This window comes from Plasmodium fragile (genome assembly GCF_000956335.1).
Source record: "Plasmodium fragile strain nilgiri unplaced genomic scaffold supercont1.16, whole genome shotgun sequence".
NCBI lineage: Eukaryota > Apicomplexa > Aconoidasida > Haemosporida > Plasmodiidae > Plasmodium > Plasmodium fragile.
The window spans coordinates 164438-186488 of record NW_012192596.1 but is presented as its reverse complement, the minus strand read 5'-3'; the positions used below and the strand labels follow the sequence as shown (position 1 = coordinate 186488).

At 40.0% G+C, this 22051-nt stretch overlaps 7 protein-coding genes across 7 annotated transcripts; 5 read left to right on the top strand and 2 right to left on the bottom strand.

The window, feature by feature from the left end:
* Positions 1-796: 796 nt before the first annotated feature.
* On the top strand, positions 797-2088 carry AK88_01795 (23S rRNA methyltransferase; the record flags this gene model as incomplete). The annotated part of the gene is made up of 3 exons (XM_012479430.1): positions 797-1673; positions 1830-1891; positions 2005-2088. 3 exons carry the CDS (start codon positions 797-799, stop codon positions 2086-2088), a joined length of 1023 nt encoding a protein of 340 aa, XP_012334853.1.
* A 1607-nt stretch (positions 2089-3695) lies between these two features.
* Positions 3696-7328, top strand: AK88_01794 (uncharacterized protein; the record flags this gene model as incomplete). The annotated part of the gene is made up of 1 exon (XM_012479429.1): positions 3696-7328. The coding sequence occupies one exon, from the start codon at positions 3696-3698 to the stop codon at positions 7326-7328; it is 3633 nt and encodes a 1210-aa protein (XP_012334852.1).
* Positions 7329-7402: 74 nt separating this feature from the next.
* AK88_01793 (uncharacterized protein) lies at positions 7403-7621 on the top strand (the record flags this gene model as incomplete). Its single annotated transcript, XM_012479428.1, has 1 exon — positions 7403-7621. The coding sequence occupies one exon, from the start codon at positions 7403-7405 to the stop codon at positions 7619-7621; it is 219 nt and encodes a 72-aa protein (XP_012334851.1).
* A 1520-nt stretch (positions 7622-9141) lies between these two features.
* Positions 9142-10934, top strand: AK88_01792 (uncharacterized protein; the record flags this gene model as incomplete). Its single annotated transcript, XM_012479427.1, has 2 exons — positions 9142-9211; positions 9940-10934. The coding sequence occupies 2 exons, from the start codon at positions 9142-9144 to the stop codon at positions 10932-10934; spliced, it is 1065 nt and encodes a 354-aa protein (XP_012334850.1).
* A 1356-nt stretch (positions 10935-12290) lies between these two features.
* On the bottom strand, positions 12291-13319 carry AK88_01791 (uncharacterized protein; the record flags this gene model as incomplete). Its single annotated transcript, XM_012479426.1, has 2 exons — positions 12291-12655; positions 12806-13319. 2 exons carry the CDS (start codon positions 13317-13319, stop codon positions 12291-12293), a joined length of 879 nt encoding a protein of 292 aa, XP_012334849.1.
* A 2137-nt stretch (positions 13320-15456) lies between these two features.
* On the top strand, positions 15457-18392 carry AK88_01790 (uncharacterized protein; the record flags this gene model as incomplete). The annotated part of the gene is made up of 6 exons (XM_012479425.1): positions 15457-15730; positions 15852-16357; positions 16556-16642; positions 16799-16928; positions 17100-17241; positions 17471-18392. The coding sequence occupies 6 exons, from the start codon at positions 15457-15459 to the stop codon at positions 18390-18392; spliced, it is 2061 nt and encodes a 686-aa protein (XP_012334848.1).
* A 1145-nt stretch (positions 18393-19537) lies between these two features.
* On the bottom strand, positions 19538-20170 carry AK88_01789 (uncharacterized protein; the record flags this gene model as incomplete). The annotated part of the gene is made up of 1 exon (XM_012479424.1): positions 19538-20170. One exon carries the CDS (start codon positions 20168-20170, stop codon positions 19538-19540), a length of 633 nt encoding a protein of 210 aa, XP_012334847.1.
* Between the last annotated feature and the right edge of the window lie 1881 nt (positions 20171-22051).

Genomic DNA, 22051 nt, shown 5'->3' with positions numbered 1-22051 from the left:
CGCTACAGGTTTATTGAATAATTTTTTTTTTTTTTTCAAAATTAACGCAACGCCACGTAACTCGTTTTCCCTCGGCGAAAATGTGTTAACTCCGGGGACCTCTTTTCCCCCCCAAAAAAAATTTCAAAAGAACCACGGCAGTTCATATTTTTTTTACGGTTAACAATTTTGTTAAAATTAAAGTGAGATCTTTTCTATGTGTTGTGAACAGGTACACTCCTCTTGTGGAGAGAAGGAAAGGCTGCAAGGTGTTCCTTTTTCTTCTTCCAACTGGTAGATGCGTGTACACTTAACGTCATTTTTTTACGTAACAGTGGGTTCAGGAAGGTCCTATGGCACGTGCACCCTACGGTAGCAATTGTGTTAAATTAGGAACGATATATATCGCTTGCATAGGCAAAAAATAGGGTTCATACAAAGAAAGCTGCAAGGCGGATTAGGAACACACAAGTCAGAGAAATGCACATGGAGTGTGCACACTTATCGAGTGGCCAGTAGGACCAACTTTTGATAGAGACCATAAACTCGTTTCTTCACAGTTGGTCCTGCGCAAGGCACAAATTTAGGTTGCCAGGTATATCTCTCCCGTATGAAGCCCTCTGCTTACAGTGCAGCCCCAGTTGATCTGTCCATAAAAAGAAAGGGGAACAAAACACCACATAGGTTCACTCACAACGTAGGAGATAAGAAGCCATAAACAGAATGAACACATCAAGGGGGGGTTAGAAGCATGCGTGAAACTCTCCAATACACAAAAGGGCCAAACGAGCAAGCAACACCTCGCCCCTGATCAAGCATGGAGAAGTCCAGGAGATACGCGAGTCTGCTCAAAATGATCGCGCGAAACGGATTCCAAAAATACCGACTGCAGCAAATACTGGATAACATGTACAAGGCAAAAATTACCACCGTAAGTAAAATGAAAAATGTTCCTACTAATATAAGAAGAGAAATGAAGAAAATCTTTAATGAAAATTTGCTAAGTATAAAACCTCTGAAGGAGTACAAATTTGATAGAGCATACAAGGTCCTATTTGAGTGTAAGGATAAAGAAAAAATAGAAGCCACCTCTTTAGATTTTGGCTCTCACAAATCCTTGTGCATATCAAGTCAAATAGGTTGTTCCTTTGCATGTAAATTTTGTGCCACTGGTCAGATAGGCATAAAAAGGCAACTCGAATTAGACGAAATAACAGACCAGCTTTTATATTTTCAATCAAAAAATGAAAATGTAAAAAATGTCTCCTTTATGGGAATGGGCGAACCACTAGCCAATCCACATGTTTTTGAGGCCATTCATTTTTTCAACAATGTTAATTTATTTTCCTTATCAAGTAGACGTATAAATATTTCCACCGTGGGACTTCTCCCTGGAATTAAAAAATTAAATGATATTTTCCCTCAAGTTAATTTATCCTTCTCTTTACATTCTCCATTTTCTGAAGAAAGAGACAAACTTGTACCCATTAATAAATTGTTTCCTTTCCACGAGGTGTTTGATTTGCTAGACAGTAGAATAGAACGGACAGGCAGACGCGTGTGGATTAGCTACATCCTCCTTAAGGATGTGAATGACTCCAAGGACCACGCAGAGGCGCTTTGCAATCACATACACCAGCGCCCCCGCGCCGTCAGGTACCTCTACAATGTGTGTTTAATTCCCTACAACAAAGGTACCCTTCGTGCTTGCGCGATGTACTAGACGTGCGCTACAGCGGCAGCGTCACGTCTTCACTGCGTCACTTTTCATGTTACTACGGTAGTATGACCTTGCACGCTTTCCTTGGACATTGTATATCGCCCCTCGGTGCCCCCACACCCCCTGTCAGCAAAAAATGTTGAAGAGAACTTCCACAGAGTGGACGAGGAAGACAAAATCCTTCAGTTCGAGGTAACCTCATTTGTCACCCCATCATCTTAACATCCCCCTAGTCTATTTTGCACCCCATTATACCACTTTTTATTTATTTATTCTTTTTTGCCCACTTATTTTTCTATTTTCAGAAAGTGTTGAGGAAGCATGGAATATCATTTTTCTACAGGTTCAAAATGGCAGGAATGTGGAGCAGACAATTTGTCTTCCCATGAAAATGACAATTGGCCCTTTTCTATAACGTGGCATGTTTGAGGGGAGCGCTTAAATTATTGTCTTTTATTTATTTTTTTTTTTTTTTTGTTCCAATTTTTAGGAATTCCTTCGGACTCTCCATCGACGCAGCATGCGGTCAGCTGTATGCAGGTAATGTGATAACACTGGAACACCGCCCGTTCTGTGCGCTCCCCTATCTGAACGGACACACCAGGAGGGGTTCCCATAAACGTCAAAACGACCCCCTTAACAACTGACACTGCCCACCTGGTTCACTCTCTGTAGGTTACGAGCCGAAAATGAGGAAAGAAGCAATAGGAGTTCGGAATGCTCCATTATTGGCACAATAAGTTAAATCCTTTTTTTTTTTTGTGAAGATTAATAAACAGACAAATGGCTCATTCAATTAGTTACATTCTCCCTTTTGTGACTCCTTCTCGCAAAGACGTGTGTATATGTATGTTTCTTTGTTTTTGTTCTTTTAACTGTCGTGCTTCTCTTCTGTGTTCACACACACGGGGGCGGAGCAACCCCACCGTTTTTCTTCCGCAGCTCCGTTGCCTCCTCACCAGGAGGTTCCTCTTTACTAACGCGTTACACATTGTGTACTTCTCTGCAAATCCAAACGGCGTCTTCCCACCTCACCATTTTGTACATAAACGCTGAACATACATAAAAAAAAAAAGGCATTGTATGCAAAAAACAAAAAAAAAAAAAAATTCACAACATGTATGTACACCACACGTTGTCACTCGCAGAGGCGTTACCAACACAGAGGTGACATCCGTTTTTCCCATTTTTTTTTCATTCTACACAAGTGCGAAATTAAGCATACGCATCATTTGTGTGCAATTGCATGTTGCCAGGCAGCTTCGATTTCCTTTTCATTTTTGTAAAGTTTGTCAAACTTCACACCTAGCGCAAGTCTGCAGAGAAGCCACATACGCAAAATTGTTCTTTGTGTCCACCATGACCATTTTGTGCACTTAGCTATCACACCAAGTGAATATCACTGCTTCTATTTTGCCCAAAGCGGTACCTGTCCCTCCTTTCTACTTTGTTTGTTCTAAAGAGAGATAAAGGTTGAAAATATTTCCACCCCCCTTTGTCAACACGCATGTGGCTATAACTGCGTCAGACATTTTTTTCGTCTTCCTCCACAGATGATAATATACCGTGTATGTATGTCCAGCCGATCGGCGTGTGAATAAACTGCAAACAAATTTATACAACGAAATGTAAAAAGCGTTTCTTCACGCCTAACGTGTACATTTTTTTTTTTTTTTTGAATAAAATATTTCTATAAGCGACTCATAAAATTTGTCCATGGTTCAGCCCCGCGTCTTATTTTTTATGTCTTTTGGCTCAATATAAACTCTGACGCCTCTCCTCGGAAACATTTGTGCAGATCCCCCCCTTTTTTTTTTTTGTCTGGGCAGATATCACCCAATTTGTAGTGCCCTCCCCCCCTTGTAAGGATAGCCCTACGTGCATGCGTAGACAACCCATAAAAGGAAGGAGCCCACACGTTTGTGTTCACAATAGAACGTACACATCCGTTCAAACATCAACGAAGAGAAAGAGACATATAGATTGCTCCAACAAAATGGTAAATACCAAGCGTTTGACAACCCTGGTGGTGCTCCCGCTGCTCATCCAGCTCCTGTTCCAAATAGCCCCCCTGAAGACCCATGCCAAGGAATGGTGCAAAGCGAAATTCGAATTCGGAAAGGCAGACTACGCAGAGTGCCAAAGTGAAACGGAAAATATCGCCAAGTACATGATACATACAACTCCTGTAATCTCCAACGATGTAGACCTCTACGCTAACGTCTCCCTAGTCATGTCCAACGGGTATGGACTCAAAACGAAAGAAATCAACATCGGAACTGAAGAAGAAGGTTTGTTAAGCAAAACATTTGCAGTCACCACTGATGTAGGAAGTCCAGAATATGTACATGTAAAATTAAATTCAGCAAAAAAAAATTGGAAGTGCAAAAAAATTACCATATGGAAACATTACAAGTACTGGAATTTTGACTGCACTGGTTTGTTAAATGAGAAGAATTCGGAGGCGACTTATTTCCTCTCAGGAAATAAAATTTACACAGCATTTGTACAAACAGGGAAAGATGTCCAAGCAGGAACAAATGGCACCGTCGAAATTGTACTTCTAGGAAATGACAAAAGGAGCAATACTAAAGTACTACACGAAGGATTCACATCTGGAGTGTTGAAGAAAATAAAATTTCAAGCATCAGATGTGGGGAATATAGAAGATATTATACTTACCAATAACGCTAGTAGGGATGATCCCTGGTACTGCGATTTTGTGAAAATCAAAAGTGACAATAAACTTTACGTCTTCAATGTTAAGAGTTGGATTGGACACCCATACGAAAAAACGGTGAAGGTTAATATAAGGGCAGATCAAAGTGTAGATGGTGGGGCACCAAAAGACATAGACTGCCACATAAGGGGAAATGATTTAATCAATATGAGTAACTTGCCTAAAGCATTACAAAGTAAGGTACAAATATTTAAAGTGAGATGTCCACAGAATTGTCAAAATTCAGAATTTTCCTCCGTAGAAGGTTCTTCCATTCATCCTTCCTCTACTTCCATTTGCACATCTGCTATTCACGATGGGTGCCTAACCCCAAGTGGAGGTTCTATCATAGTCACAGTTGGAAGCGACTTGAATCAGTACCATGCTGTTAAGGAAAAGATAAATCAAATTGAAGCGATTGATGTTCTTACAAAAGCAGATGAACCCAATTTCTCCTTCTACACATACCGATTAGAATCCATTGATGATATAAAGAGTAATGTCCGCATTGTAGATGCATTTGGAAAACTCTCATCCTTGGGGAGGTTAGAAATTCGAAGGAGTGACAACACCTGGGGTACTGTGTGCAAAAGAGGACCCAATTTTACCTTCTCTGATGATAGTGCTAAACGTGCCTGTGCAGATTTAGGGTTCTCCAATGGGATCTATATTAAACAAATGTGTTACAACCTAAATGGACAAAATTATTGTGCTGGTTATAAGTACCCCTTCAGTAGTGCTGGAATCGTATGCGCTGGAAATGAAAAAAACTTACTTCAATGCAATGCAGATGACTCTTCCCATTGTGTAGACCACCATGATGATGTCATCATTCAATGTTTAAATCAGGGGAGCAGCAAGGAATCAGTCACCGATGGGATGATCAGATTAGTCGATATAACTGGAGCCCCCAGTACCAACGGTATTGGAAGATTAGAAATGTTTTACAATGGCTCATTTGGTTCTGTATGCTCAGAAGGATGGGTAAAAGAAGGCGAAAAAATCGCTTGCAAAGAATTGGGCTATACAGGTCTAAAGGGAAATGGATTCTCTCATCATCTATGCACAAATATCGCAGGGGAAAATTTATGTGGACATGATGCAGACAAAATAAATGCTGTAAATGTCAAATGCAAAGGGGATGAAAAGTCTCTCCAAAATTGTGCACATGAAACGAGCGAAGATATTTACTGCTCTCATGATGAAGATATCGTCATTGGGTGCTCAGGTGGGGAAGAAGAAGAGTACCAAGCGGGTAGCCAAGGAAATGCAGAACAGAACTACCATGCAAACACAAATGTTGGACTTAAAAAACATTTCCTAAGTTTAGATAAAAAAAACTTCCCACGAAAAATCGAGTTAACATGTTTTGACAAAGTTGTGTCCATAGCAGATCTCAGCGCTGCAAATGTGGGAGACGTTTTCTTAGCTAGCTGTCCGGAAAAGTGTGACGAAGAAGTAGGCGTTATTAAAGGAACATTTTTATATACCTTCGATTCACCCATATGCAAAGCGGCCATACACGCGGGAGTCCTCTCAAGCAATGTCGCTGATGATGTAATTCTCATCATATCACACAAGCATCAAAACTTTGTCGGCACGAATCGGAACAATGTGGAGTCCCACGATTTTACTGGTACGTCCAAAAGCTTCAGCGTAAGTATCCCAACCAGGTCTATCATTCAAGAGGAAAGAAAGAGTAACAATAAATATGGAGAAGAAAATTCAAACAAAGAATTTTCTCATGGTGAACTGTTGCATGATCAAGGTACAGAAGAACATTCTCTCTTGGCGCCCCCGCATATTCAAAGACAAAATGGAAGACTAACTGCAACAGGGTTAGGGACACTACCAACATTTCAGTGGATACCACCAATAGGCTTCCTAGGATTTAATGGAACAGAAAATGATTTTGTTAACTGCATCAATTTGCCAAATGAGAAATATATTAAAAGCATGTCTAACTTTACCTTTATCATTTATTTCACTTTGAGCGGTGGAGGAGGCAACTGGAGGACCCTACTATCTCACAGCTTGTGTGACGGAATCTCCATTTCAGTGAACGAAGACAACGAATTGATAATTGAACAGAACTGTAATCCACACTTGTTAAAGACCAAATTCAAACCAGTCGTAGGACAAACGTACCACCTAGCAGTGGTCTATAACAAAACGAACAAAAGTGTCACCCTATACATAAACGGAAAGAAACTCACCATGGACAAGGCCAAATATGATTTTACCCTAAATGGAGATTTAATCATTGGCAGATCTAACCAAACCACAACAGATTATTTCATAGGCAGTATCCACCTCGTTGAAGTGTACAAGTTTGTTTTAGCCGATGACGAAATTAAGCAGTCAGCCAATTCTGCTCTCTCCTTGGATTACCTCAGTGGGGGAAGTGATACCAACTACAATGGTGTGGGAAAAACAAAAAGAGGAAAGAAAAAAGGTCGCAATAATAGAAAAACGGTCGATGGAAGAGAATGCATGACCCCATGTAAGCCTAAAAGTATCATCAACAAGGAACTTCAAATAAATGGAGACCAAATCAATTTATCCTGCAAAGATGATCTTTTGTCTCACCAATTTAATAGCAAAATCGGGTCACAATTTTTGGTTCATTGTGTGGATAACTGTACCAAATCGAAATTTATTGTAAAAGGAAGCAACAACTACTACACCCCAGATTCCTCCATATGCAAAGCAGCCATACATGCCGGGGTATACAAACCTAATAAAAAAAATGGAGATGACAATAACTACTTTATTCTGAGAATTGTTAATGGATTGTTTGAATATAAAGCAGCCAGAGGACACATGGGGATTGTTTCAAAATCGGAAAGACAATCTCAATTACGATCATTTTCAATTTTTGCTGAAAATGAGGATAACATTCTTACCTGATCTTCTAATAGACATTTTTAAACTTACCAGTTGGGGAGAAAAGAACAATCATATGTCCATCAGGTTGCGACAAAATGGAAGGTAAAATTTGGGGCACAAATATATACTCTCCTTCTTTCTACTCTATGCAAAGCGGCCATACATTCTGGAGTCTGATCAAATCAAGGGGGCTAGTCGACATGGCTGTTGGGTCCGCTGTGGATAAATTCACGGGCGCTACGCAAAACGGAATTGAGTCCCATTCATCCGATAGGCTAACACGCTCCTTAACATTTTCCACCCACGCCAAGTAGGACTCTTGAAAAAATGCATGGACAAATGGGATCTATTACTCACACCAGGTGCTTTGCTCTCCTTCCGTAATGGCGGTAGTAGTGCCTACATCCTGCACCCCTCATGACAACTGAACGTTGACGTGAAGCGATGCTGAGATGAAGCTACACGTCACCACCAATCTCCCTGCCCATCTTAAATTTATAAAATAATTCTTTCCCTTGTACGAAATGGGGAGGCAATCTACGGGGTATTCTTGTGCCCACCTTGTTTTCCCCTCTTAGCTAAATATTCGCACAAAATGGGGCGCAAATTAGTTTAACCGAAACGACTCAACGGTGAAACTACCAAATGTGTTTTTTTTTTCTTCTTTTTGTTGCACCTGTTGTAATGAAATATCTTTTCCTGACCTTTCCATATTCGTGGGATGTCCTCAAAAAGGGACAAGCACAAACGAACCACACACAGCAATTTTCTGCACAAGCAGAATGAAGCTTTTTTTTACGTTCGAAAAAAATGACCAAACGGAGAGCCCCTCGCAACAGGGTGTTTTGAACAGAAAATTGAGGAACGTACCAGATAATAAAAATCAGTGTCTATTCACTTCCCTGCTGCTTTAAAGAAAAAATGATTTTCGCTCAATTCAGGCGTTCTCTTTTTTTTCCGTGCCTTATTTAGACGTTGGACACGTCTGCATGAAGGGGTCCGCTTTGCCCATCGTGCGTTTTTCAGGGTGACTTGTTTTTCGCGCAACTGATGGGAAATATTGAGGCGTGAACTCCTGCACTCTAATATGGTCCATTTTCCCATTTCATGCTTAACATTTGTCATGTTATTATTATCTGCATTTTTTTCTTTTTTTTTTTGTTTCACTGTTGAAAGGACACCTGTCAGGGTTAGCTCGTTACGATTCCTTCATGTGGATGTATCAGGACGGGGGACAACTGTCATTCCCATCGTACCTTGGAGCGGAAAAAAATTGTTGCCAAATCGGTCAACCTTGTGCGCCGCGAACATCACCGTCTGATCTACCAACTTGTCGCTGAGCAGCCGCTTGGTGACCATATGACGTTGTACCCCTTATGTAAAATAAAGCAAAATTTTGAACAAAAAAAAAAAAAAAATAAATAATATGCGTATACATATATATATGTATACATATTTGTGAGGAATATGAATGGGACAGTTATTTCCACAGAAGCACTTGTACATACATTTAAATTGCTACTCAACTTGACGCGGTAGCAATGCGCCTTTGCAACGCTCACTTTGCTGCATATACATTAATGAATATTCTCTGGGGTGGCTTCCTTGGGACCGAAAAAAAAAAAAAAGAGCAATTTTTTTTGCGCATCTCCTTACTATTTCCTTTCCCCAATTTGAAAAAAAAAAAATAATAAAATAAAGGAAATATAGCATCAGTCCACCAAGCATCCAACCGTCACGGCGCCTACAAAAAAATACATAACATAATATAGCGTATGTTATATATTATATTATATAGTTGTGCTGATCGAGGAAGATACAACAATTTCCCTTAATGAAGAGACTGCTCGGAAACAAAATTACTTTTAATAAAAAAAAAAAAAAACATAACAATTTAGGATTACGTACCCAAAGCGGCAAAAAAATATAGAACATGCAAAAACCACAACGTGAACCGCTGTGCTTAGGCTGAAATGAAAATTGGGGTTCTTTAACGTGGCCACATGGATAAAACGATGTAACCCAAAAATATTATCATCCTTAAAAGCAGCAGTGGAGGATTGTACTCGTCCAACTTTTTACGCCATTTTCCTCAAGGCTGTGTAATAAGCGCAAAAAGGAATATATATATATATATAAACGACGAACTGCTTTTCTATTTGTTTTAATTTTTCCCCACTTGGCGCGCGACTTAACCCTTGCGCAAGCGCTTGTATATGCAGCATACATAAAACGCGCCAACATATTATAAGAAGAGCTGTCAATCAGAATAGAATCATACGTGCTGTTGTAAAGCTTGCTAATATTGGAATACATATTTTTACGCGGACTCAAAATGACAGGTATTTTAAAACAATTAAAATAAAAGTCAACAACGGAGGAATAATATACAGTGGCAATTTTTGTTGCGACGCATTTTTTCTCTCCTCAGCGCTGCATAATATTATGCCCCCGTTTTTTTTTTTTTTTTTTTTTTTTCCATTTTGCAATTAAAAAGGGAATTCTTTTTATACGCGTTTTTTTGTTTAATATGGACACGTACAGCTGTGGCAGTTGTACCGTCTACATGTGCGCAGGCACACCTGTTCATCACCTTCTCACTTGTTTAACTTCTTCACCCCCCCTTTGTTAGACGCATTTCGAGGTGGATCTGGGAATTTCAAAAAAGGCAACAAGGATTTCAAGAAAGGGAACAACAACAATAACAATAATAATGCCGTGCGTAAGGGAGGCATGTGGAAAGGCAACAATGGAGGACGAGGCGGAGGGGGCCCAAGAGGTGGCGGAAGAGGTGGAGGTGGCGGAAGAGGTGGAGGAGGAGGAAGAGGTGGTGGTGGAGGAAGGGGTGCTAGAGGAGGCGGAGGAGGAGGAGGAAGATTTGGTGGAGGAAATAATAACAATAAAAAAAATTTCACAAAAGGTGGAAAATCAGGAAAAGTTATTGTAGTACCACATAGATTCCCAGGAGTTTTTTTACTAAAAGGAAAGTCAGACATCCTTGTAACAAAAAATTTAGTCCCCGGAGAAAGTGTGTATGGAGAGAAAAGATACGAAGTAATGGGAGACAATGAAAAAATAGAGTACAGAGTCTGGAATCCATTTCGTTCAAAATTGGGTGCTTGTTTAATGGGTGGAGTTGGTAACATGCCTATCAAACCAGGCTGTAAAGTTCTTTACCTGGGAGCAGCAAACGGAACGTCCGTATCTCACGTGTCCGATATGGTCGGCGATGAAGGAGTTGTTTATGCAGTTGAATTCTCTCACAGATCAGGAAGAGACTTAACCAACATGTCAAAAAAGAGGTCCAATGTGGTTCCCATTGTAGAAGATGCTAGACAGCCAATTAAGTATCGTATGCTAGTGGACATGGTGGACGTCGTTTTTGCTGATGTCGCACAGCCAGATCAAGCACGTATTGTTGCTATGAATGCTCATATGTTTTTAAAAACTGGAGGATGGTTCATAATATCCATTAAGGCCAACTGTGTTGACTCCACTGCCAAACCAGAAGTCGTCTTTGCCTCAGAGATGGAGAAATTGAAAAAGGAAAGTTGTAAGCCGAAGGAAAAACTAACGTTGGAACCCTTTCATCGTAATCATGCTATCGTTTTGGGCATGTATAGGTAAAAATTCACAAAGGCTTAAACAGGGGGGCGGGGATGTTTTCTCACATCAGCGTCAACCCCCAGTGTTTGTAAATAAATGTATCAATATCGTGGGCGGGATAAACTTATCCAACACCACGCACAGCTTGGGCTGTATCACGATCCTTATTTGAGATTTGAAAAAAAAAAAAAAAAAATACGAGCAAACCAGGAATGACTCACGCAGACGACAAAAAAGGGGGGTAAACAAAATATAAACTACCGTATAAGTTTACCTCGAAAGGAGGCGAAAATGTTTTCATGTTTCTACCCCGTCGCATTCCCACATGCACAGTAATGTAAAATTATTTTTACTAACCCGAATGCGACAAGAAAGATGTGTAACTTGGTGCATTTATTTGTTCAATTCGCAGCAACTTTGTTATCGCCGATGAACACACACATGTTCACGTCCCACGTACGCGTTCGAAGCGGATTTCAACCATCCCGCCTCTCAACTCCCCCCTTGTTTTTAATATTGCATTTGTATGTGTAGTGTATCAACTTTGCACATTAGAAGGACACCACTTTTTATCGCATTACCCATTTTGCTCACATGTGTGCGCAGCTTTTTTGTTAATCAGTATGTTTTCTTTTTTTTTTTTTTTTTTTTTCCTCCCCGTGACAATAACATTTTTTTCATTATTTTCCTCCCCCGTGGGATCACTAATTTTAAAGTATGCAACTTTTCTCATTTCTTATTTACAATATATGCTAACCTTTTGATCGCATCGCTGAGGAGAAAAAGTGCCCCCCGCCTCAAATTGGCGCTGCAGCTGAGGGAGTGAAGAATGCGGATGGATGTATTAACTGCCCATATAAACGGGTGTGTATGTTACATACACAGTGGCTCACTCCCCTGCAGGAAGCAACCACGGAGACACAGGAATGAAATGGGTTTACACAAAAATGCTTCTTCTAAAGGAGCTCAAAGGAAAAAAAAAAAAAAAAATTATCAGTTCAACATTGGCACACACAAAAAAAACATTTTTAAAAGCGTACTACATAAAAAATTGCAAATGCATCGTCTTTAACAACGTATACGAAAAAAAAAAAAGAAAAAAATTAAATAGCATGCCAAAATGTGTTTGACATTGCATTTTTATGGGACCCTCCACATGTGTTTCCTGTTATGCCCTTTTACTATGCCTTGGTCTCCCTTGGAAACCCCAATTTGTCTTTTTCCTTCCATCCCGTAATGAGTATTTGCTGTGGAAGAAAAATCGGTTAACACAAATTTAAGCGCGTGTTGCAGGGGGCATAATTGCAAATTGCGGCCACTCTGTGAGTGCCCTTCACCAAGCACACTTATGCGCCACCTCTTGGCCCACTCGACCCGTCACAACGTTTTAATAAATCTATTCGAAATAACATTCGAAGTTATCATCACCAATATAATTAAAATAATGACGAGGGAAATTCTGCAACACCAGGTCGTCTGCGAATGCTTTTTCATGACTTTCTTAATTTCCACATTAACTTCTTTCACATTATTTTGCGTCTTATCAGTGTGGTCCTGTAAATCTAGGATTATTTCGTTTTGTTCGTCCGCCTTGTTCGTTATAAAAACGGCATTGGCTCCTATTCGATCTATGACTTCTCCGATTTTCAAAATTTCCTGGTTAAATCTTTTATCTCTTTCTTTCCACCTGTTTATTATGACCATGTCATCTTCATCGTCAATGTTGTTGCTCGTTTCTTTTCCTGCAAATTGGGGGGGAAAAAAAAAAAAATGTCATAGACGCACAGAAGAGCGAAAACCGTCACCCCATCTGATAGTATGCCTCCCACACCACGCGAGGGAGGGAGGTGTGTGTGGGGGGGAAGGGGAAAAAAGAACATTATCACACTTACTTTCCACCTGCTGCTTATTTTTGAAATCGGAAAAGTCCATAACACAAGTATCCTTAATGTGGTCATAATTGCTCAACTTCTTGCATTCATAAATTTGCTTTTTTAACAACTGGAAGGTTTCATTTTTATCATATAGTTCTTCCTTGCTGTAGGTATATTTTTTCTTCTCCTGCTTTCTTAGGATTTCTTCTAACTTTAAAAAGTACGTATCCAAATTTTTCATATTGTTATATATAATGTTACCCCTTTTTATCACCTCGATGTTATTCCCATGCACATTTTGTAAGCTTTCCTTTTCCCTTATGCATTTTCTGGTTTCATCAAGGACATTTAAAATGTGTACTTTAAGATCACTAAATGGGTCCACATTTTTCTTCTCAATTTCTATCCTTTCGTCTGTCTTCACTTCTGTTTTACTTTTCAGATCTTCCAACTTGTTTCGTATATTTTCTAAATCGCTCGTCTCATTTCGCCTGTTTTCATACGCCTTTTTGTTCTTACTCCCCTTATTCATTCTTGGCCACGCTAGTTTGCGACGTGTTGGGTATGTATAATCATATGTCGCTGCGACTGTATGTAATGCGATCCCATATGCGCAGGCACACACGTCTGTACTATTCAAACACGTTTATCTGATAGCGGGGAGGGGGAGTGCCAGCAGACCGTCTCCTTTCGGCTACACTTTAAAAAGAGGGACAAAATTGCATGCGAAAAAACATGGGCGGGAAGAAAGAAACACGGAGATTTTGTGCTTATTCATATTGGTAAAAGTGGCGCCAAAATGGACGAAATGGAGCGAAACGGGAACCAAGTAATGGCAAAACAAAATCGCTGGGGTGCCGGGAAAAATCAACGCCACATTAGCACATGCGACATGGGCACAAACGACACATAAACGCATACATCCGTATGTACGTACTATGCATGGTGACAGACAGGGCGCGACAGAACTGTATACGCGCTCAGATCGTCAAATGCAAACATTTGCGCGTAAACATGTGCCACATTATCTGTGCTACCCAAAATGGCTTCGAAAGGTTTGTCAAACAGGGCAACAATTGTGAGCGCCACGCGAGGGAGAAATTTTCCGCGGAAATTTCTAAAGGGCCAAAAAAACACACAAATGGGCAAATACCAATTTCTGCAAAAAAAAAAAAAAAACAAACAAAAAAATGCATACACCTTATTTTACGCCCATATGCGTACAAGATATATTTTATACGTAAGTGCCATCAAATCCGATGTAGGACCCTCTCAACAAGAATAATAATAAAAAAAAAAAAAAAAAAAAAAAAAAAAAAAAAAAAGGGGAAAGCGCACGTCTCGCAAGCAATATACTTTCATATATGCAGCTGGGTCGGGCAAAATAGAATATGTACCACTTCGCCTTTTTGCCAATACAGAAAGTTTGTGCTGCATCCCTCAAACAAATCCCCAACTGCATGAAGAAATTTACGGCGCTCATAAACTCCCCATACGTGTATTATATAAACGCATACTTCGGCACATGCTGATGTTTGTGCGTACTCACTGCAAGCAATTCGTGCTCCTTCGCCATTAGTGAAAGTGCTCCTTTTTTTTTTTTTTGTTTATTTTTGGATGAACGAAGCATGAATGCAGGCTCTTTCCTGTTATCCATTATTTTCCCTCATCAATTAAAACGATGACATATGGGGCTGGCATTTAGCGCAGTGGAAAAACTGCATATCATTTTGTGAAAAATATGCCATTGTAGGAAGACATACAAATTGAGGAAAAGGCAAATTATAAGGCTTTGCCTTACCTTGATGGACATGAACTGCTAGCCATTTGGTCCACACTCCTAATCCACATTATGTTCCAGCTCGTGCATATTTTTCTTCGCCCTCCCTTTTTTTTTTTTTTTTTTAAACGCCTGTGTTTGTACCTTTAGAAAACATGATTGACAACATTAGAATTCTTCTTCTTGTTTATCCTTCCCACATGTTGTAAAAATTCGTTACACAGCAACGTTGCCCATGAATATATCATGTACATTACGCATGGCCCTATGGGACGTGTTGTCAATATGCACGATCTTTATTGTATAATACGCATGCACGACGCGCCCCCTGATGCGTAACAGTGTTGTGTTTTCTTCCTTTTTTTTTTTTTTTTTTTTTATAACGTGTTAGATGCCTCGTGTAGCTAACCCCCATGCTTTGCTTTTCTACTCCCCGTGTGCATAGCAGTTTCATGTGGGGAAGACGTCTACATGCGCGTACGGAGTAGTGCTCGTGTGCATACGTACGTTCGTGCCATTCGTATACACCTGAGAGCGTCTCACACGTTCGCCTAAGTAGGGACCACAGCACAGCTCACCTTTTCCTGTCATTACGCCGCGCGCAAAAACAAAAACAAAAACAGAACCAAATGAGCACCCTATATTTGCGTACAAAGGCCCACGAATGAGGAAAACGGCCACTGCAAAAAACAAAATACAGCTGTAGTATGGTGGAGGTCTTAAATGGTAGCTGCCAAGCCTTTAATTTTTTCAAAGGGCAATTATTAGGTTTGCTCCGTTTCATTCTCCCCCATTTCATTTGCGGCAATCGGTTCACCCCGTTTCGCTTGCGTCGCTTGGCTCACGCCATTCTCTGCTCCCCCTTCCCTTTTCAACGCGCAGCCACACAATGGACAACCAGCAGAACAATGCAGACTACGCTGCTTCATACCCACCGAACGTGGCCAGTCAGCCCGGTCAACCCACTCCACCGGGTCAACCCACTCCACCGGGTCAACTCACTCCACCCAGTCACCGCCCACCCAACCAACCCAACCCGCTGGACCAAAATGGCATAAACAATCAGATGTACGACTACTACTACTACAACAATAACCCCGATGGGTCTATGGGAAACAAGATGGGTTATAATACTATGCAAGGAGGAGACGTCCCCTACGACGGTAATACTTGCATGAGAAGCCAACCACAACTTTCACCTCACCGTTGCTGCTATGTTAACGTCTCGAATTACTGCAACACTCACCACACATATCATCACCCCTCTTTTCACAAACGACGCAGGAAACTATTCCATGAATTACGGATACATGAACCCGTCCTTCTATCACATGAACAGTGGAATGCACGCTATGGGTAGTATGATGAATCCATACAGTAACGCCATGAGTAGATTTCCAAGCAGAATGGAAGAACATCCTAATAGCTACAGATATAACAATTTAGACCATACCTTTAGTGGGGGTATGAAATATAAAGTGGGTGTAAATAATGCATCTAGTAGCTCCTTCCATTCATCTGTATCTAATTATAACAATGAAGAAAAAAAAAACATACTTGAAATGACAAACACTACAACGTACAATGTAAATATGTTACTCAGGAATAACATTTTATCATCCGAATACTTCAGATCACTAATTCCACTGAAAACATTGAAGGAGGTCATAGAAGAAATTCATTTATATGCTGACCATGTGGAACCCTACTGCGCTGGAAGTACAAGGGCCCCCTCGACTCTGTTCTGCTGCCTCTACAAGATGTTCACCCTGCATTTGTCGGAGAAGCAGGTGAGGCATGAATATTCATATGGCAATGCTGGTGGAAACAGTTACCACTAGCTACGTGTGGGGCTATATATACCACAGTCAATCTACTTCATGTGAACGATGGTACTAATATGTTACCTGATTAACGTGTAGCTTATAATATTTCCTCACAATCACACCATCGTTACATCATGTCCCTCTTTTCTCTCCTCCAAACAGATGAAGATGTTGATCGAAAATCGTGACTCCTGCTACATACGAGCTTGCGGATTTTTGTATTTGAGATATGTCCACGCGCCTTCCAATGTTAGGAATGAAAGAAAAGAACCACCACTCCCTCAACAGATTACATATTTTTTCCATGGGGGTTGGGATGCTGCTTATCCGCATCGATATGTCTTTGCGTTATATGCATGCCGCATTCCATCAACGTCCTTTTTTTTTTTCCCCCCCCCTTTGTAGCTGTGGATGTGGTTTGAACCCTACCTCCTGGATGAAGATGAGTTTATCACATCAGCCGATAAACGAAAGAAGCAGACGATAGGCGAGTACATTCAGAGCCTCCTGGCGGACGATAAATATTTCAACACAGGTTCGTATAATGAATGGTTTTATTTGGGTCCTGCAATCCAGTTGGGCTGCGTCAACGATAAAGAGGGGAAAACTCGTTTGTACGTATGTTGAGCGTGTACATCTCGCTTGTGTACTGGGCCCATATGTACATACGTCTACACTCCACTGTGCTCCCCCTCACCCCTTGCAGTCCTGCCGAGAATGCCCATCAAAATAAAAAACACCTATGGTGCACGACTCATGTTGATGAGTGACCATAGGAGGAGGCTCAGAAGGAACAAGGAGAACATGCACAAATTTGTCAAGGGAGAACCCATTATGGCCTATGTCAAGTAAGTGAAGCGCGCATATGTGAGACCACAAAGAGGGGGCCAATCCCATATGAGAGCTCTATCATGTGCCTATATAATTTCGTTCAACAGGTGTCTCCACGGAGCGCAGTAGCTCACCTGCTCGGACCCAAACCACAAATAGTCTATACAAACTGTGGGTGTTACATGTGTGCATTTTTTTTTTTTGTACTTTTATTTACTTCTTTCTTTTCCTTGGTGTCCACCTCAGCGGCGAGTGGGAGAAGGGCGAAATAGGAGGCATCGTGAATCACGGAAAGGAAAAGATTTTCGTTCGAATCAGAAAAATTGATGGAAATGAAAAGCTCGTTAATATGGGATACGTGAAGCTGGGCTCGAAGGAGACCGACAGGAAAGGGGACACAGCAAGTGAGGATTCTACGGAAAGGAGCCGAATGAGAAATGAAAAAACACACAGAAGGAGTAGCAGAAGTAGGAGCGGCAAAAGAAGGAGGCGAAGAAGCAGAAGCAGGAGCAGAGACAGGTGCAGCAGCCGGCATAGAGGTAGACACAGGAATAGGAGTCGCGATCGGGATAGAAGCCGAGACCGGGATAGGAGTCGCGACAGGGACAGACGCAGAAAGAGACGAACCAGTGAAGAACGGAACGATAAAAAATACTCCTCATACGACAAATCGCATAGAGACCACCGTGATAGGTCACCCACAAGACGTGGAAGAAAACCCTACGAAGAATCGCACAGGAAAAAGGACATGTCCTCATCCAGATCGTCCAGGTCCTACAGTTCCGGAGAAGACGATAAAACACATAGAAAAGACAAGTACGAAATTAATGAAAACGAATTAATTAACAAATTTAGAAAAATGGAAAGCGAAAAAGCACTTGCTACTGGAAAGGATTATGCTCGAAGACCCACATCATACAAATCCTCTCTGACCATAAGGGTCGAGAATATTCACACGAGAAAGAAATCCATTTCCAGATCTCCAAAAAGAATAGACAAAACAGTGAGTCATTCACACAAGGATGAAAAGGGTACTGAAAATTCTGCGATGGAAAATACCAAATTGATGCAGCTAATGCAAAAGTATAACAGACAGGACGATGATGAGGCGAAAAATAAAATGAACGTAGGGGATATGGATGAAATGGATGTCATGACGTTGGGATAAATCGTCCGCAATAAAAATCCTTCTCACTAAATTTTGTTTTGTTTTCCTTTTTTATCTGTCATCCTTCATGTGGGAAGCGTCAATAGATAAAAGCCTTTCTTCTTACCTTTCCACTACCCACACTTTGACATTTGTAAAAGGGGGTAAGTTTTCCACAAAAAAAAAAAAACTACCCTCTCTTAATTGTGCATACAATTGTCTCACCACAAAGTTCAATCCAATTCGATGTTTATACAAGACTGCCTTACTTCACGATGTCTGTTTCATCATTCAGGGCGCTTCGTGTGCCCCCCTTTAGAAGCACTCGTCCATTTATCTACCCATCATCGTATGCGTACTCGCGTGCACATACGTGCGCATCCTATACCTACCCCAGGGAGGTAAATTCAATGATATATTTTTTTTTTTTGCGTATCACATAATTTTGCACAAATAAAAAACAGTTGCATTTAAATTTTGAATTCGAAATGTTTAAAGTTTTTAGAAAAATGGAAAATAATTCAACGCTTGTTATTCTTTTTCTTTTTTCTTTTACTTTTCACGTCAAGGGGTGAAAATAAACGAATGGACGGAAAAAAAAAAAAAAAAGGGAATCTATAGGAAAATTTTCAATTCGATTTTTCAAATTTGAAACGAGGCATGGGCAGGTACAGCAAAAAGGGAGACAACAAAAAAAATAAAAAAATAAATAATAAAAAATAAAAAGGGTAAGAAATTTAGATCCTCGCGAAGGACGAGGGGAAGAAATGGCCGCACAGAGCGGTCGAATAAAAAGTATGGGAAGACGCAAAAAATCAAATACGTAGAAAAAGAATGACACAAAAAAAAAAAAAAAAAAAAAAAAGAAGCTTCACCTTTTCCTATTGCTAATGCTTACACGAATTGTAAATTATACACTTATTTTATGGTGAAGAACCAGTCCTTTCATTTCAGATGACACCTCACATTTGCATTCACTGTGGGTTCTCCTTCACTTTGCCCTTTCTTCCGATCCAATCAGTCCTCCAGTTAACACCGCTCCAATGGCTTAGAACATATATTTTCGTACAATGAATACGTGGATCATGAGCTGCATTCCACATAACACAAGCACACTCACACACGCACGTGTATAGGTTATCGTGACTACTTCGTGCCGCATTGTCCTACACACCTTGTTTTGCATGGGCATCCTCGCAGGCATGCATACCCTTACTAGCGCTGTTATTCCTTCTTGAGATTTTATTCATATGTACCTGTTTCAACAAACTGTTTATTTTTTCATAATACTTATTTTTCATGTGATTGTATTTCTTGTTTCTACAACTTCCTTCATCTTCTACGGTGTGGAAATGGGGGTGTTCCCTTTTTAATAAAATGGATTCCTGTTTACTTGGGCCATTGCTATGATCCACATGTGTGTGGATGCTCCTTTTAATGGTGCCGGTTTCGTCCCCGGAGGAGTAGCTGATGGGCGGTGCAGAGCAGGACGCTGCGTCATTCGACGACGCGACGCAGGGACGACTGAGTGTGTCGCTCCCATCGAATTCGTTGAAAAAATTCAATAAATTTATTTTTCTTCTCTTTCCATTTTCTTCTATGTGAAAGAAATACAATCTATCTAATTTTTTTTTTTGCTCTATATCATCTTCCACCTTTTTGCAAGAGATTTTATTAAAATCAAAAAACACTGGCACGGTCGCCCATCCATTAGTGTTTAATTCGCCATCACAATGACATGCCACTTTAGCCTTTTTCGTGCTACACAACGTGTTGTTCATGAGGATATACCTTTTCATTTTCGATTCGGCGAGGCTTAAGAGGCAGGCACATTTATGCTAGCAAATGGGGAAGTGGCGGAAAGAAAAAAAGAAGAAAAAAGAGGGAAGAAAAAAAAAAAAAAAATTCTACATATAACACGCATCGTGCGTACACACCACATACATGTTCCAGCTTGAGATCGTTGCAACTTTCAGTCACATCTGTTTTCTTCTTCCTTTACGTGACGCATTCGTTCACAGTTGATGTCCAACCCTAATGGTTATATAGCTGTTCATATCCCAGGTATATACACAGGAGTAAAAATCTAATGCACATAGAATAAACTGGAGGACGAATATAAATACTTTTTTTTTTTTTTTTGTATCCTCCTCCATACAAGTTCATTTTATATGCATATAACTGTTTGGCAAACACTAGCTACTCCATATGTTACGTGTAATTTATATCTAATTTGAAAATTTAAAAAAAAAAAATTCGTGCCACCTGATCATTCGTAATTCATAATTTGACATACGTATTTATAGCAGATCGGCGATAGGGTCGCAGCGCAATAACGCGGTGGTGATATGGTACAAAAAAAAAAAAAAAGTGTACACATGAATACATTTATATGTATATGTATATATGGCCTCCTTTTCACGCGTGTGCTGAAGCAGGAACCTCTGTGGTGTATAGCCAGGGCAAACAATACGGCGTATACTCATCGCGTATGTGTTTTTATACGTCACGGATACGGATACGTGTAATTATGCGTACGTGTACCGTGCGCGGTTTGCCAAACTGATACAGACATTCCTTGTTTAAAAAAGGAGGCATAAATTAAAAAAAAAAAATAATTCTTAACAAGGGGTGAACGAGCATACGGGGTAGTTAAAATCGTTAGCGCAAAAACGTAAGTGTTTTCGTACATGTTTCGCCTGCCTGGCACTATGCGCTCATTTCGTCCGTCCATACATACGCACGCTCATAACCACAGCATGTTTGCTTCAGAGAAGCAATTTTTTTTTTTTTCTTTTTCCATGCCTCAAGAAAAGCTATTGCTTCTCATTCGTATAAGAAAAAAAAGTAAAACGAAAAAAAAAAAAAATAATATAATATAATTTATGGATTAGCTTTTTATGAAGCTATTTCTTAAGAATTCTCAATTTGCTCATTTTTAATTTGTTCAATAATAAACATTTACATTTAATTTTTTCATTTTACTAATTTTTTTTTTCTTTCCAATTGTAATTAACAATTTGTAGAAAAAATTTACGTTATTTTATTTATTTATTTTTTTTTTCTGTCCCAAATTGATATAGCACAATTTTTTTTGCAAAAAAAAAAAAAAAAAAACAAAAAGAGGACAGACGACAAAAAATTGTTTTATAATTGAGTAAGACACCCCGAATCTTTCTCGTGACTTTTGATATGCAAGGATGAGACTTCTTACCCATAACTTTTTAAAATGGTACGTTTAAGAAAACAGAAATCTTGGGCCAAGTTAGCGCTTGGCCGTGCACAGGTGTACAATATGTTATTGTATGCGCATGTTGTGTCTGGAAGCAGCCCCACAAAGCGTGCGCAAGAGCGTATATATAATGCATATGTACATGTATATATATTATATACATGTGGAAGTTCTGTATGTGCACATAAGCATCGCCTAACGCTCGCGCGCACCACTTATACGCTCGTTCCCCCCGTTCAGCAACGAAACCCAGTGCGATGGAGGATACCCGCTTTCACTAGTACTGAACAGTGACGCGGAAGAAAATATGAAAATAATAGAACAAGAAATTAATGTAGAGTTTGTAAAAAATGTTTTAACGAAAGTGGACTATGACGTTCTTTATCAAACGGCCACACAGGTACATGTCTCTCATTGCATTTCCTTCTTTTTTCTTTTTTTTTTTTTT